The sequence below is a fragment of the Staurois parvus genome, unplaced genomic scaffold (assembly GCF_062004578.1).
Source record: "Staurois parvus isolate SC_StPar_1 unplaced genomic scaffold, SC_StPar_1.0 ptg000561l, whole genome shotgun sequence".
NCBI classification, from domain to species: domain Eukaryota; kingdom Metazoa; phylum Chordata; class Amphibia; order Anura; family Ranidae; genus Staurois; species Staurois parvus.
Genome location: NW_028318357.1, coordinates 4,602,021 through 4,615,328, shown reverse-complemented (window position 1 = coordinate 4,615,328; position 13,308 = coordinate 4,602,021). Strand labels below are relative to the sequence as shown.

Below are 13,308 nucleotides of genomic sequence, written 5' to 3'. Positions count from 1 at the left end.
ATGACTTCATATATAAGAAAGACTTCTAAACATGAACAAACAAAAACCCCCTAAGGCTGAATTCACTTTTATGGGTTTGCACTGAAGCACAATCTTGACGTGCTTCATCATGAACTGACATGCGATGCCACTTATCCTAAGACCTTATAACATGCATTGATTGACTTTGGCCAGTGCATGCTACCATGCTACATGTACAGTATGTGTGCTAATACTAGATATAACCACAGCACTTTCATCAGAATCCTAACATCTTTGTACAGTTATTAAATCTAGTAGATATAGTAATCATACATCAATGATCCTTTTTTTTTTTTTTTTTAAATACACTTCTACACACCATAAATTCTGTACAGTTTAGTTTGCAGAATAGTCTGCATCCTCATCAATCTTTTTTCAGAACTCACACAAGCTCCGACCAGGGGAGTGCGCTTCTGACTACTAGATCACCCAGCTTTCAGGACTACACGTCCCAGCATCCTTTGCGGTAACAGTCGAGTATGCCAATAGCCTGTGCAATGCCTCTATGTACTTTTTAACATGTGACCGGATTTTTTACTTTCTTATGAAAACAAACTAGAGGTCTGCACTATTGGATGTGTCTTTGCTTCCTTTTAATATACCTATTCCTGTGAGACCGATAATGACCAGGTGAATGCTGAAGAAGGTCATGGTCTCAAATATAAAACTGACCCTCCTTTTGCAGTGGGGTCCATGATATAAGATGAGGAGATACCCATGAGGTGTGGTGAAGGGTACGGTGGTGTTTGTTCACATTAAAGAAAGTCATATTGTTGTTCTGACAAGAATATATCGATTGAAGATTGGTTGGTGTATGGGACTCTTACATTGGACTATACTTTTTGTTTTTATATGCTTTAACACCTATACTGTGTGTGTATATACCGGTATATATATATATTTTTTTTCTTTTCTTTTTTCTTCACATTCACAAAAGGATACTGAACACGGGGGGGTCTGTTTATGATAAAGGGTTATGGTATGAGGTTATACATTTGATTTATGTCATATTGGAAGTGCTTCACCAGTATTTGACTTCGCAAACGAGACTGCTGGAAGTTGAAAAGAAGCACCCAAAAATTACTATCAAGGCACAGCTTTACAACAAAAGGTTACGCTTATTGCTTTGACAATTTTATAAGGAACATATGTTAGAACAAAAAAAACAAAGGTTCAATATCACTTTAAAGCTAAAGTTTGGGTATGGCTATTTTCGCATAGATACCTTGGATTAATATAAATGTGTGTGCCATACCTGGCCAATTCCCCGTGGAAGCTGGAAATCACTGTAGCATGCACTACTACAAAGATGGCAGCTAACTTCTGGGTTCCATGGCAGCTGCCCTGCTGCTTAGTAAGCACAGGCGCCACTCAGAAAACACTGCATTTTCTCAATAAATGCAACTGTTCTCTGATTGGATGAGGTGGAGATCACCACGTCACTACTGGACTTGACACCTCGTCCAATTACAGAACACTTTCCTTTCAAGATAAGGTTCAACTTCAGCTAAAAAAAATTTTCTTTGTTTTTCTTCCTTTAGGTTTTGGCTAGAGCATGGGAAGGGTTAGAATCTGTCGGGTTTTATTGCAGTCTGTGTCCTCAATGAAGATAATTTAGCATCTCCGAAACCACTCTACTTCTGGGATTTTCACACACTATGGTCTCCAGATTTTACAGAGAATGGTGCAACAAATAAACATCCAGTAATAGAAAATAGCCCTATGATAAATATAAAAGCGGCAATTTCTGAGAATGCGAGTTGGCTGTCTGTAACTGACTGCGGTACTAATTCTGAATCACTGACCTAAAACAACTATGCAAACTAAAAATCAAAGTTAGGTCTCACAGTCTGTATACTTGTTTTGGGTTATCAACTGGATATATGTAAGCCACTCCATCGGTATGACAGACAGGCAACTGGCATTTTTCAAAAGGCTCAAATAATAACCTACCTAATCCACCTAGCAATGGTGGAGAAAGAAGCAGGAAGCTGTCTGTGAGAATTCAGAGGACAAAAAGAGACTGATTGCCTAAAGAAGACTGTACCAGAAAGAAGGACTCTCATAGTGTTTACAATATCCATACTACTCGTCCATCAGGATCCAGGTTGCTTGACCTTGTAGCTGAGCGGGCAAACGTGCCCACAGTTCCAAGATACTGATGGGAAGTCAAGGTTCCCCAAAAGACCAAGACCTCCGAGACTCAATCTCAGCCCAATAGGCTGAATCCTCCATGTCTTTGGAGGAAAAGGATTTCTGGTCTACAGCACCAGATTAGAAAACCACCAAGCCAGCAAGAGTCAAGCCTAGGAGGTCAGACACATGGGGAAATCTAGCGGAGGAGAGAGGCCAGGGGACCTGAAAATGAGGAGGATCAGGCTGCTCTGTGCAATTCCACACAGGATGGCAATTACTTTTTCACATAAGGCTGGGCAGGTGTGGACAGCTTTTTTCCCGTAATACATGAAATAATCATTTAAAAACTGCATTTTGCATTTACTCGGATTATCTGTTGTATGTTTGATGATCGGAATCATGTAAGTGTGACAAATATGCAAAAAAATTAAAAATCAGGAAGGGGAAAATACTTTTTCAAAGCACTGTGTAAACCCATTTGTAAACGCTTTGTTTTTCTTTTATAACAATCATCTGAACTGGTTATATAAAGAATTTCTTATGAGGTGTGGTTGTTTTTATTTATTTTTTCAATTGTTTTTGTGAATGAGTAACAATAGGTAATATGTACCCCATATTCATTCATCTAGGTGGGAGGGACAGATATCTGGGGGCCCCCTTAGCCTAAAGGGGGCTACCAGATTGCTGTAAATCGCCACACATTCTCCTGGAGTATGTGGGGAGAAGGCCCTTGTCTGCATCAACATGGGGGGGGAGACTTGCAAGGAGGGAAAGGCTTAGCTGCCCCACGCTGTAAGGTACCCTCCCAATGTTTTGCGCCTGATATGATTCACAAGGGAAAGTGGAGCGCAAGTGTTTTATGTTGTTAATCCAATGTCAGTCATGTTGCTATGTAAACTCAGCATAAATCATTATGAGCAATAGCCTGCCCCACCACACTCCCATCTATATAGGACATTTATGGCAGCTGTGGCAATGGAAGCAATGCATATCTGTGAACAAGGAGGCGCCCGCCGCGTGCGTGCAGACCTGTGAACGGGGGGGGGGGGGGGGCGCGCGCGCAGACCTGTGAACGGGGGGGGCGCGCGCGCGCAGACCTGTGAACGGGGGGGGCGCGCGCGCGCAGACCTGTGAACGGGGGGGGCGCGCGCGCGCAGACCTGTGAACGGGGGGGGCGCGCGCGCGCAGACCTGTGAACGGGGGGGGCGCGCGCGCGCAGACCTGTGAACGGGGGGGGCGCGCGCGCGCAGACCTGTGAACGGGGGGGGGCGCGCGCGCGCAGACCTGTGAACGGGGGGGGCGCGCGCGCGCAGACCTGTGAACGGGGGGGGCGCGCGCGCGCGCAGACCTGTGAACGGGGGGGGCGCGCGCGCGCAGACCTGTGAACGGGGGGGGCGCGCGCGCGCAGACCTGTGAACGGGGGGGCGCGCGCGCGCAGACCTGTGAACGGGGGGGCGCGCGCGCGCAGACCTGTGAACGGGGGGGGGGCGCGCGCGCGCAGACCTGTGAACGGGGGGGCGCGCGCGCGCAGACCTGTGAACGGGGGGGGCGCGCGCGCGCAGACCTGTGAACGGGGGGGGGGCGCGCGCGCGCAGACCTGTGAACGGGGGGGGGGCGCGCGCGCGCAGACCTGTGAACGGGGGGGGGCGCGCGCGCGCAGACCTGTGAACGGGGGGGGGCGCGCGCGCGCAGACCTGTGAACGGGGGGGGGCGCGCGCGCGCAGACCTGTGAACGGGGGGGGCGCGCGCGCGCAGACCTGTGAACGGGGGGGGCGCGCGCGCGCAGACCTGTGAACGGGGGGGGCGCGCGCGCGCAGACCTGTGAACGGGGGGGGCGCGCGCGCGCAGACCTGTGAACGGGGGGGGCGCGCGCGCGCAGACCTGTGAACGGGGGGGGCGCGCGCGCGCAGACCTGTGAACGGGGGGGGCGCGCGCGCGCAGACCTGTGAACGGGGGGGGCGCGCGCGCGCAGACCTGTGAACGGGGGGGGCGCGCGCGCGCAGACCTGTGAACGGGGGGGGCGCGCGCGCGCAGACCTGTGAACGGGGGGCGCGCGCGCGCAGACCTGTGAACGGGGGGGGCGCGCGCGCGCAGACCTGTGAACGAGGGAGCGTGCGCTGCACATGTACAGATCTGTGAACGAGGGGGCGTGCGCTGCACATGTACAGATCTGTGAACGAGGGGGCGTGCGCTGCACATGTACAGATCTGTGAACGAGGGGGCGTGCGCTGCACATGTACAGATCTGTGAACGAGGGGGCGTGCGCTGCACATGTACAGATCTGTGAACGAGGGGGCGTGCGCTGCACATGTACAGATCTGTGAACGAGGGGGCGTGCGCTGCACATGTACAGATCTGTGAACGAGGGGGCGTGCGCTGCACATGTACAGATCTGTGAACGAGGGGGCGTGCGCTGCACATGTACAGATCTGTGAACGAGGGGGCGTGCGCTGCACACACGTAGATGTGAACGAGGGGGCGTGCGCTGCACACACGTAGATGTGAACGAGGGGGCGTGCGCTGCACACACGTAGATGTGAACGAGGGGGCGTGCGCTGCACACACGTAGATGTGAACGAGGGGGCGTGCGCTGCACATGTACAGATCTGTGAACGAGGGGGCGTGCGCTGCACATGTACAGATCTGTGAACGAGGGGGCGTGCGCTGCACATGTACAGATCTGTGAACGAGGGGGCGTGCGCTGCACATGTACAGATCTGTGAACGAGGGGGCGTGCGCTGCACATGTACAGATCTGTGAACGAGGGGGCGTGCGCTGCACACACGTAGATGTGAATGAGGGGGCGTGCGCTGCACACACGTAGATGTGAACGAGGGGATGCATGCTGCACACACGTAGATGTGAACGAGGGGATGCATGCTGCACACACGTAGATGTGAACGAGGGGATGCATGCTGCACACACGTAGATGTGAACGAGGGGATGCATGCTGCACACACGTAGATGTGAACGAGGGGATGCATGCTGCACATATGTATATCTGTTAACGAGAGGATACACATGCAGATTTGTGAATGAGGAGGAGCATACTGCGCACGTGCAGAATTGTGAATGAGAGGATCAAGTGCAGTGTCCTGAATGAGGGGGAGCATGCTGTGCACATGCAGTTTTCTAAATGAGAGGGAGCACGCTTCGCATAAGAAAATTTGTGGACAAGGGAGAGCACACTTTGCATGTTTTAATCTGTGAATGAACAATACAGAATCTCCACGTTCATTCCACTGATGATGGGTGCATACACAATACACAATCAGTCCCTGCTTATACGCAGGACAGCACAGATCACTCAGAATACTAGTTTTCTTTGGCCAGCTTTGCAGAAGCCATGGTTGGCGTACAGGTATGTAGTTTATTTCACTACACGCACCCCATTTTTATCCCTAGCAGGGCCCCTTGACTCCACATTTCATCATAAAAGTGAACTGAGCCTTTACCATTACAGCATCAAGCCCCTTGCCTGCAGAGGTGCAGAACTCTGGAAGTTGTATGTAATCATTACACAGGGATGTCTCACAGGTCCCTCCAGCACAACTCTGCAGCAGACCAGGCAGTCAATGACATGGATAACATGCTGCTGGAGCAGAGCACCATCCCCACACAGCCAACACAAGTGTCAGTGGATTGAAGCATTAGAACACGTCTACAGCAGGTCCCAGGTGTAAATCCCAGGATCGGGATGACAGAAGCAGGGTACAGAAAGTAGTATGGAGGGAGGAGGAAGGAAGTCTAGGAAGGAGCTCGTTACCTGAGCAGTAGGAGGGTGGACAGGGACAGAGTGAGTAGACTGAAGCACAGCAGCGGGTACTGCCTGCAAATGTCCCGCACAGCTCCGATCCGAGCACGTTGCCTTAGATGTGCCCACATTCTGCGGGCCGGTGACATGACAGCTCCCGTATCCAGCCCTCTCCTCCTGAGCCTGCTCTTCCGGGAACGTGATCAGGCGGCCTCCAAAGACGTCATCACAGACTGAACTGCTTCCGCCATTTTGGAGTAGGTATCTGAGGATTGGACACATGCTGGGGGTGGGGTTAACTAGAAAAGTAGGTCACATGGATAAACGAGGTAACTTTTTTGGAGTATTTTCGTTCTGTAACCACTTTCCTTCCTGAGGATATACCTCCCTTTCTGACCAGGCCATTGTTTGAGTTACCTTAACTGACAATTGCGCGGTCATGCAACGCTGCACCCAAATGAAATTTACGTCCTTTCCCCCCCCCCCCACGAATTGAGCTTTCTTTTGGTGGTATTTGTTCGCCTGTGCGTTTTTTTTATTTTTTGCGCTATAAAAAACAATGACCGACAATTTTGAGAAAAAAATAATATCGACTTTTTGCTATTAACTGTCTCCTGCCCGCCATATAGTACAATGGCGGGTGCAAGGCGGTTCTCTCCTTCTGGGAGGACATCATATGACGTCCTTGCATTCTAACCGCGCATGTGCAGCGCGGCAATCGACGGTGCGCTGTGTGCCTCGGGCACAGTGGATCACCGATCAACGGAAAGAGCCGAAGATGTCGGCTCGGTCATGTGATCAGCTGTGTCCAATCACCGATGATCACATGTAAACAGGGAAATGCCAGTTATCGGCATTTCTCTCCTCACGAGCTGTCACGCTGACAGAGGAGAGGAGAGGAGAGCCGGTAATCGGCAGTCCGCGGGGGGGACATCACCAAGTGCAATGCAAAGCACCGGATGCAGTGGTGTAAAGCATGTCATCACTGGACTCTAGAGCAGTGGAGATGTGTTCTCTGGAGTGGCGAATCATGCTTCTCTGTCTGGCAATCCGATGGACGTGTCTGGGTTTGGTGGTTGCCAGGAGAACGGAACTTTCCTGACTGCATTGTGCCAAGTATAAAGTTTGGTGGAGGGAGGATTATGGTGTGGGGTTGTTTATCAGAGGTTGGGCTTGGCCCCTTAGTTCCAGTGAAGGGAACTCCTAAAGTGTCAGCATACCAAGACATTTTGGATGATTTCATGCTCCCAACTTTCTTTGAACAGTTCAGGGATGGCCCCTTCCTGTTCCAACTTGACTGTTCACCAGTGCACAAAGCAAGGTCCATAAAGCCATGGATGAACTAGTTTACATAGTTACATAGTTTGGCTGAAAAAACACTAAAGTCCATCCAGTTCAACCATAAAAAAAAGTAATAATCCTACACCCACAGTTGATCCAGAGGAAGGCAAAAAAAATCAGCAAAGCATGATCCAATTTGCTCCTGCAGGGAAAAAAAATCCTTCCTGATCCCCCCGAGAGGCAATCAGATATTCCCTGGATCAACTTTATCTATAAATGTTAGTATCCAGTTATATTCTGTGTATCTAAGAAAGAATCCAGGCCTTTTTTAAACCAATCCACTGAGCTGGCCAGAACCAACTCTTGAGGGAGTCTATTCCACATTTTCACAGCTCTTACTGTGAAGAAACCTTTCCATATTTGGAGAGTACATTTCTTTTCCTCCAGATGTAAAGAGTGCCCCCCTTGTCCTCTGTGATGACCTCAGGGTGAAGAACTCTACACCGAATTCACTATATGAACCACTGATGTATTTATACATGTTGATCATATCCCCCCTTAATCTCCTCTTCTCAAGAGAGAATAAATTCAGTTTCTCTAATCTTTCCTCATAGCTGAGCTCCTCCATGCCTCGTATCAGTTTGGTTGCCCTTCTCTGTACTTTCTCCAGTTCCCCAATGTTCTTTTTGTGAATTGGTGCCCAGAACTGAACTGCATATTCCAGATGAGGTGTTACTAATGATTTGTACAGGGATAAAATGATATCTCTCTCTCTGGAGTCTATACCTCTTTTACTACAAGAGAGGATTTTGCTCGCTTTAGAAACCGCAGCTTGGCATTGCATGCCATTATTAAGCTTGTGATCAGGGACAGACTGAAAACTCATGGGGCCCCGGGCAATAGGGGATCATGGGGCCCCTTTGTCCTTGCCCAAACTCAAAAAAGCCTATGAAAAAAAGGTACCAGGGGCATCTCATGGGGCCCCCTACTGACCCTGGGCCCTCGGGCAGTGCCCAAGTTTCCAAATGGTCAGTCCGCCCCTGCTTGTGATCTACCAGAACCCCCAGATCCTTCTCCACCATTGATTCCCCCAGTTGTACCCCCCCCTAGTATGTATGATGCATGCATATTCTTAGCCCCCAAGTGCAGAACCTTACATTTATTAACATTAAACCTCATTTGCCACATACAGTAGTTGCCCAATTAAACAGTGCATTGAGGTCGGCTTGTAAGTTGCAGACATCCTGTAAGGACGTTATTCCACTGCACAGCTTGGTGTCATCTGCAAAGATTGAAATGGTATTTATAATCCCAGACCCTATACTGTTTATAAATATATTAAAAAGTAAGGGTCCCAACACTGAACCTTGGGGTACACCACTGACAACCCTAGACCATTCAGAGTATGAATCATTAACCACTACTCTCTGAATTTGTTCCTTTAGTCAGTTTTCTATCCATTTACATACAGATTTTTCCAAGCCTGTAGACTGGTAAAGGTAATTACACATTAGCCATGTGTGGGGAACTGTGTCAAACGCTTTTTCAAAATCCAAGTATACCACGTCCAGCGCCACCCCTCTGTCCAAGGTTTTGCTCACCTAATAAAAAGAAATCAGATTTGTTTGACAACTTCTGTCTTTCATGAATCCATGCCGTCTATTGCTTAGTCATCTATGTGGTCTTTTATTAAACTCTCCAGTATCTTCCCAACTATAGAAGTTAAACTAACAGGTCTATTATTACTTGGTAAAGATTTTGATCCCTTTTCAAATATAGGCACCACATTACGCCAATCCAGTGGTACTATGCCAGTCATTAACTACTTGATCTCCAAAGGATTTACCCCCCTTCCTGACCATGCCATTTTTTGCGTTACGGCACTGCATGATTTTGACAATTGCGCAGTCATGCAATGCTGCACCCAAATTAATGTCCTTTTTTCCCCACAAATGGAACTTTCTTTAGGTGATATTTGATCGCCTCTGCAGTTTTTATTGTTTGCACTACAAGCAAAAAAAGACAATTTTCAGGAAAAAAAAAACAATATTTTTGCTTTTTGCTATTAACCACTAGCCTACAGGGCACTTATACCCCCTTCCTGCCCAGGCCAATTTTCCAGCTTTCATCACTGTTGCGCTTTGAATGACAATTGTGCGGTCATGCAACACTGTACCAATATGAAATTTTTATCATTTTTTTTGTGACAGATAGAGCTTTATTTTGGTGGTATTTAATCACCTCTGGGTTTTTTATTTTTTCTTAAACAAACCAAAAACCACTGAAATTTTGAGAAAAAAGTTTTTTCTTAGTTTTTTGTTATAAAATTTTGTAAACAAGTGATTTTTCTCCTTCACTGATGTGTGCTAATGAGGCTGCAGTGATGGACACTGATAGGTGGCACTGATGAGGAGACACTGGTAGGTGGCACTGATGGGCATTGGTAGACATCACTGATGGGCACTGAAAGGCAGCACTCATATATGGCACTGTTAGGCGGCACTGACGGGCACTGATTGGAAGAACTGATAGGTGACATTGAAAGACAGCTCAGATGGGCACTGATATGTGGCATTGATGTGGCACTGATGGGCACTGGCAAGTGGCATGGATGAGCACTAAGAGCTGGCACTGATGGACACTGACAGGTGGCGCTGCTGGGGCTACACAGATCATCAAAGCACACTGATCATCAGTGCTCTAATGATCAGTGTACATGTCCTCTCCGAGGAAAGCCGATTACCGGCTCTCCTCTCCTCTGTCAGTGTGACAGCTCGTGGGGAGAGAAATGCTGACAACCGGCATTTCCCTGTGTACATGTGATCAGCTGTGATTGGACACAGCTGATCACATGACCGAGCTGACATCTTTGGCTCTTTCCGTGGATCGTGATCTGCTGTGTCCGAGGGACACAGCGCACCGCCGATCGCCACGCTGCACGCTCCGGGAGCCGCACAGTCACGGTTAGAATGGGAGGACATCATATGACGTCCTCCCAGAACGAGAGAAGCACCTTGCATCCGTCATATTACTATATGGCGGGCGGGAGGCGGTTAAACATGTCCAGTTAAAAAATTTTAAAAATCAACTTTTGTCATGAATTTAGGCCAAAATGTATTCTGCTACATGTGTTTGCTTAAATAAAATCCCAATACGTGTAAATGAATTGGTTTACGTGAAAGTTATATCGTCTACAAATGGCAGTATATATACTGGATTTTTTTTACATTTTTTTCTTCATACTAGTAATGGCAATGAGCGACTTATAGCGGGACTGCGGCAGGCACTCTGACACTGGCGGGGAACTGACTAACTGCCACTGACATCCCCAGTGACACTCATACAGTGAACAGTGCTAATAAAAAGCACTGGCGCTGTACTAATGACACTTGGCAAGAAGGGGTTAACATCTAGGGTGATCAAAGGGTTAACTGTGTGCTGTTTTACCAAGTGTGCTGTGTGTGTTTTACTATGTAAGCATGCTGCTTTGTATTGCTCTGCTATGTAGAGCAATACAAAGCAGCATGTTGGGCGCTGATCGGGGAGAGATCTGTATTGTTTACATACAGACCTCTACCCTGACAGTGTTCCTCGGTGATCGCTGGGTGCTGGGAATCTCCAGCCGGGACCCAGTGATCGACAGCTGTAGCCGCCAATGTATATATACATGATTTTGCACAGCCCTGCCGCCATGTAGCAGTAGTTCTGCTATAGGGCAGCAGGGAAGCAGTTAAAAGAGTCCCTTAAAATTAGAAACAATGGCTTTGAAATAACAGTTGCTTAAGGACCCATGGGTGTATGCCATCCAGTTCATGTGCTTTATTCATCTTTATTCTGTCTAAATATTTCTGGACCATATCAGTTGTGAGCCAATGTGTCAATACCATTCCGATTGTAGACAAAAGCTACCCCATGCTCCTTTGTATACAGAGAGCTCTCCCCCCATCTTTCCCCATTTCACCCACCAATAAGGACTGACCCCTGTCTGATCTGTCTTGCCCCATTATACTGTAATCTAATTCAACTTCCTCCCTCGATCATAGTTTAAATACTCCTCCAGCCTTCCCATAAACCTCTCCCCTAGCACAGCAGACCCCCTTCCATTTAGGTGCAGAACATCTCTAGCATATAGGTTGCACCCCAATGAAATGTCAACCCAGTGTTCTAGAAAACCAAATTCTTCCCTCTTTCACCAGGTCTTTAGTGATGCATTTAGTTCTCTAATCTCCCCGCCTTTCCTGATTTGCGCATTGCACAGATAATATTTCCGAGAATATCACCTTGGAGGTCCTTCCCTTCAACTGGCAGCCTAGTTTTTTTAAATTGATTCTTAAGGAGCCTCCACCTTCCATGTATTCTGTCATTGGATCCAACATGAACCAAGACAGCTGGGTCATGCCGAGCCCCTCCCAGTAATTTATCCACCCGCTCCACCACATGCCGAACCCTGGTTCCAGGGAGACCGCAAACCATGCGGTAGAGGCGGCAAATTATTCCATCAGTCCTTCTGATTATAGAATCCGCTATTACCACTAACTGTCTAGGCCAGGGGTCTGCAACCTTTAAGACATAAAGAGCCACTTGGACCCGTTTCCGAGAGGGAAAAAAAGACTGGGAGCCGCAAAACCATTGCAACATTTAAAACAAATCCGACACTGCATATATTGCAAAAAACGCTCTGGTCATGAAGGGGGTTTAAGGGCCCAGTAAGCAAAGGGTTAATCAGGGCCACAGTGTATCGTCATAATCACAATCATAGCCTTAGGTCAGTGGTGGGCAACCTTTTTTTTTCGACTGAGCCAAATCTCGCCAAAACCACGATTGAAATTTATTTTGAGAGAAACATTTTTAAAACTGAAAATACATCCCCCATATAGTAATTCATCCCCCATAGTAATTCATCCCCCCTATAGTAATTCATCCCCATATAGTAATTCATCCCCCATAGTAATTCATCCCCCCTATAGTAATTCATCCCTCCTATAGTAATTCATCCCCCGTAGTAATTCATCCCCCATAGTAATTCATCCCCCATATAGTAATTCATCCCCCATATAGTAATTCATCCCCCCTATAGTAATTCATCCCCCATAGTAATTCATTCCCCATATTGTGTGAATTCACTTACCTTTGCTCCGCGCGTTTCTCTTGCTGGGTTCCCGCGCCGTTCTGGTCTTCAGGGCGGACTGTGAGAGGAGAGGAGTTCGTCACGCTGCCCCGCCTACATCCGGGCTGCCCCGCCTACATCCTGACAGCCAATGTTTGCCAGCGGGCGCCCGGCACACAGAAGATCTGCATTAAAAGAGCCGCGGCTTGCCGACCCTATTGCCTGTCACCTGGTGGGCAGTGTGCTCCGGAGCCGCAGGAAAGGTGAAAAAGAGCCGCATGCGGCTCCGGAGCCGCGGGTTGCCGACACCCGGTCTAGGCCTTTCTGCACTACCCTCAACACCCCTCCCATATGGTCTGCTCTCCCGGCTGTTAGGGATAGCAGTGACATCCAGGGCTGCCACCCCCACATCTTCACCCAACTTGGCAAATCTGTTTTGGTGCTCAAACCCAAGGCCGGCCTTCCTTTTCTTTGAGTCCCTACCACTCCCTCTCGCTACAGTAAACCATCTTCCTACCTGATAATCCTGACTAGCCCCTCCACATCAATCCCATTAAGAAGACCCCTTTCAAGGTTGTTGGTGCTGCCCATTGTTTCAACTTACTCCTCCAGATCTCTAATGCGAGCTTCCAGAAGGGCAGGCTGCTCACATCTGTTGCATTGGTATCCATCCTGGAGCTGTTGGTCCATTGCTGCATACATGTGGAACACTGTGGACTGTACAAAACCTTCAACCGTACTAGCACTCATTATCCCAGTTACAATATTAATATTACTAATAGGAAATATCAGTTGTCACTTACAGGTTAGTAGACTCCTGTTATAATTTCCTGTTTTCCATGCCGGTTTACTAACTCCAGTTAATCAAATATCCACTTTATCAAGCAAGCAAATTACAGGCAAGCTCAAGGATGAGCAAGTTCAGAGTGAGTGCTACAGAAAGTTATATAGTACTTGTAGCACATGTGACCAATTAACCCCTCCCCTTAATCAGCAGACTGAAGGAAGT

The 13,308-nt window shown here is 48.2% G+C and overlaps 1 protein-coding gene across 2 annotated transcripts in view; it reads right to left on the bottom strand.

Moving 5' to 3' along the window:
- Window positions 1-6,117, bottom strand: part of SNX14 (sorting nexin 14) — a 68,564-nt gene extending 62,447 nt beyond the window's left edge. For both annotated transcript variants that reach the window (XM_089691336.1, XM_089691337.1), the window contains exon 1: window positions 5,924-6,117. In XM_089691336.1, coding sequence (XP_089547462.1) covers window positions 5,924-6,060 — 137 coding nt within the window. In that variant the 5' untranslated portion in view covers window positions 6,061-6,117. The remainder of the gene's footprint in view (window positions 1-5,923) is intronic.
- Between the last annotated feature and the right edge of the window lie 7,191 nt (window positions 6,118-13,308).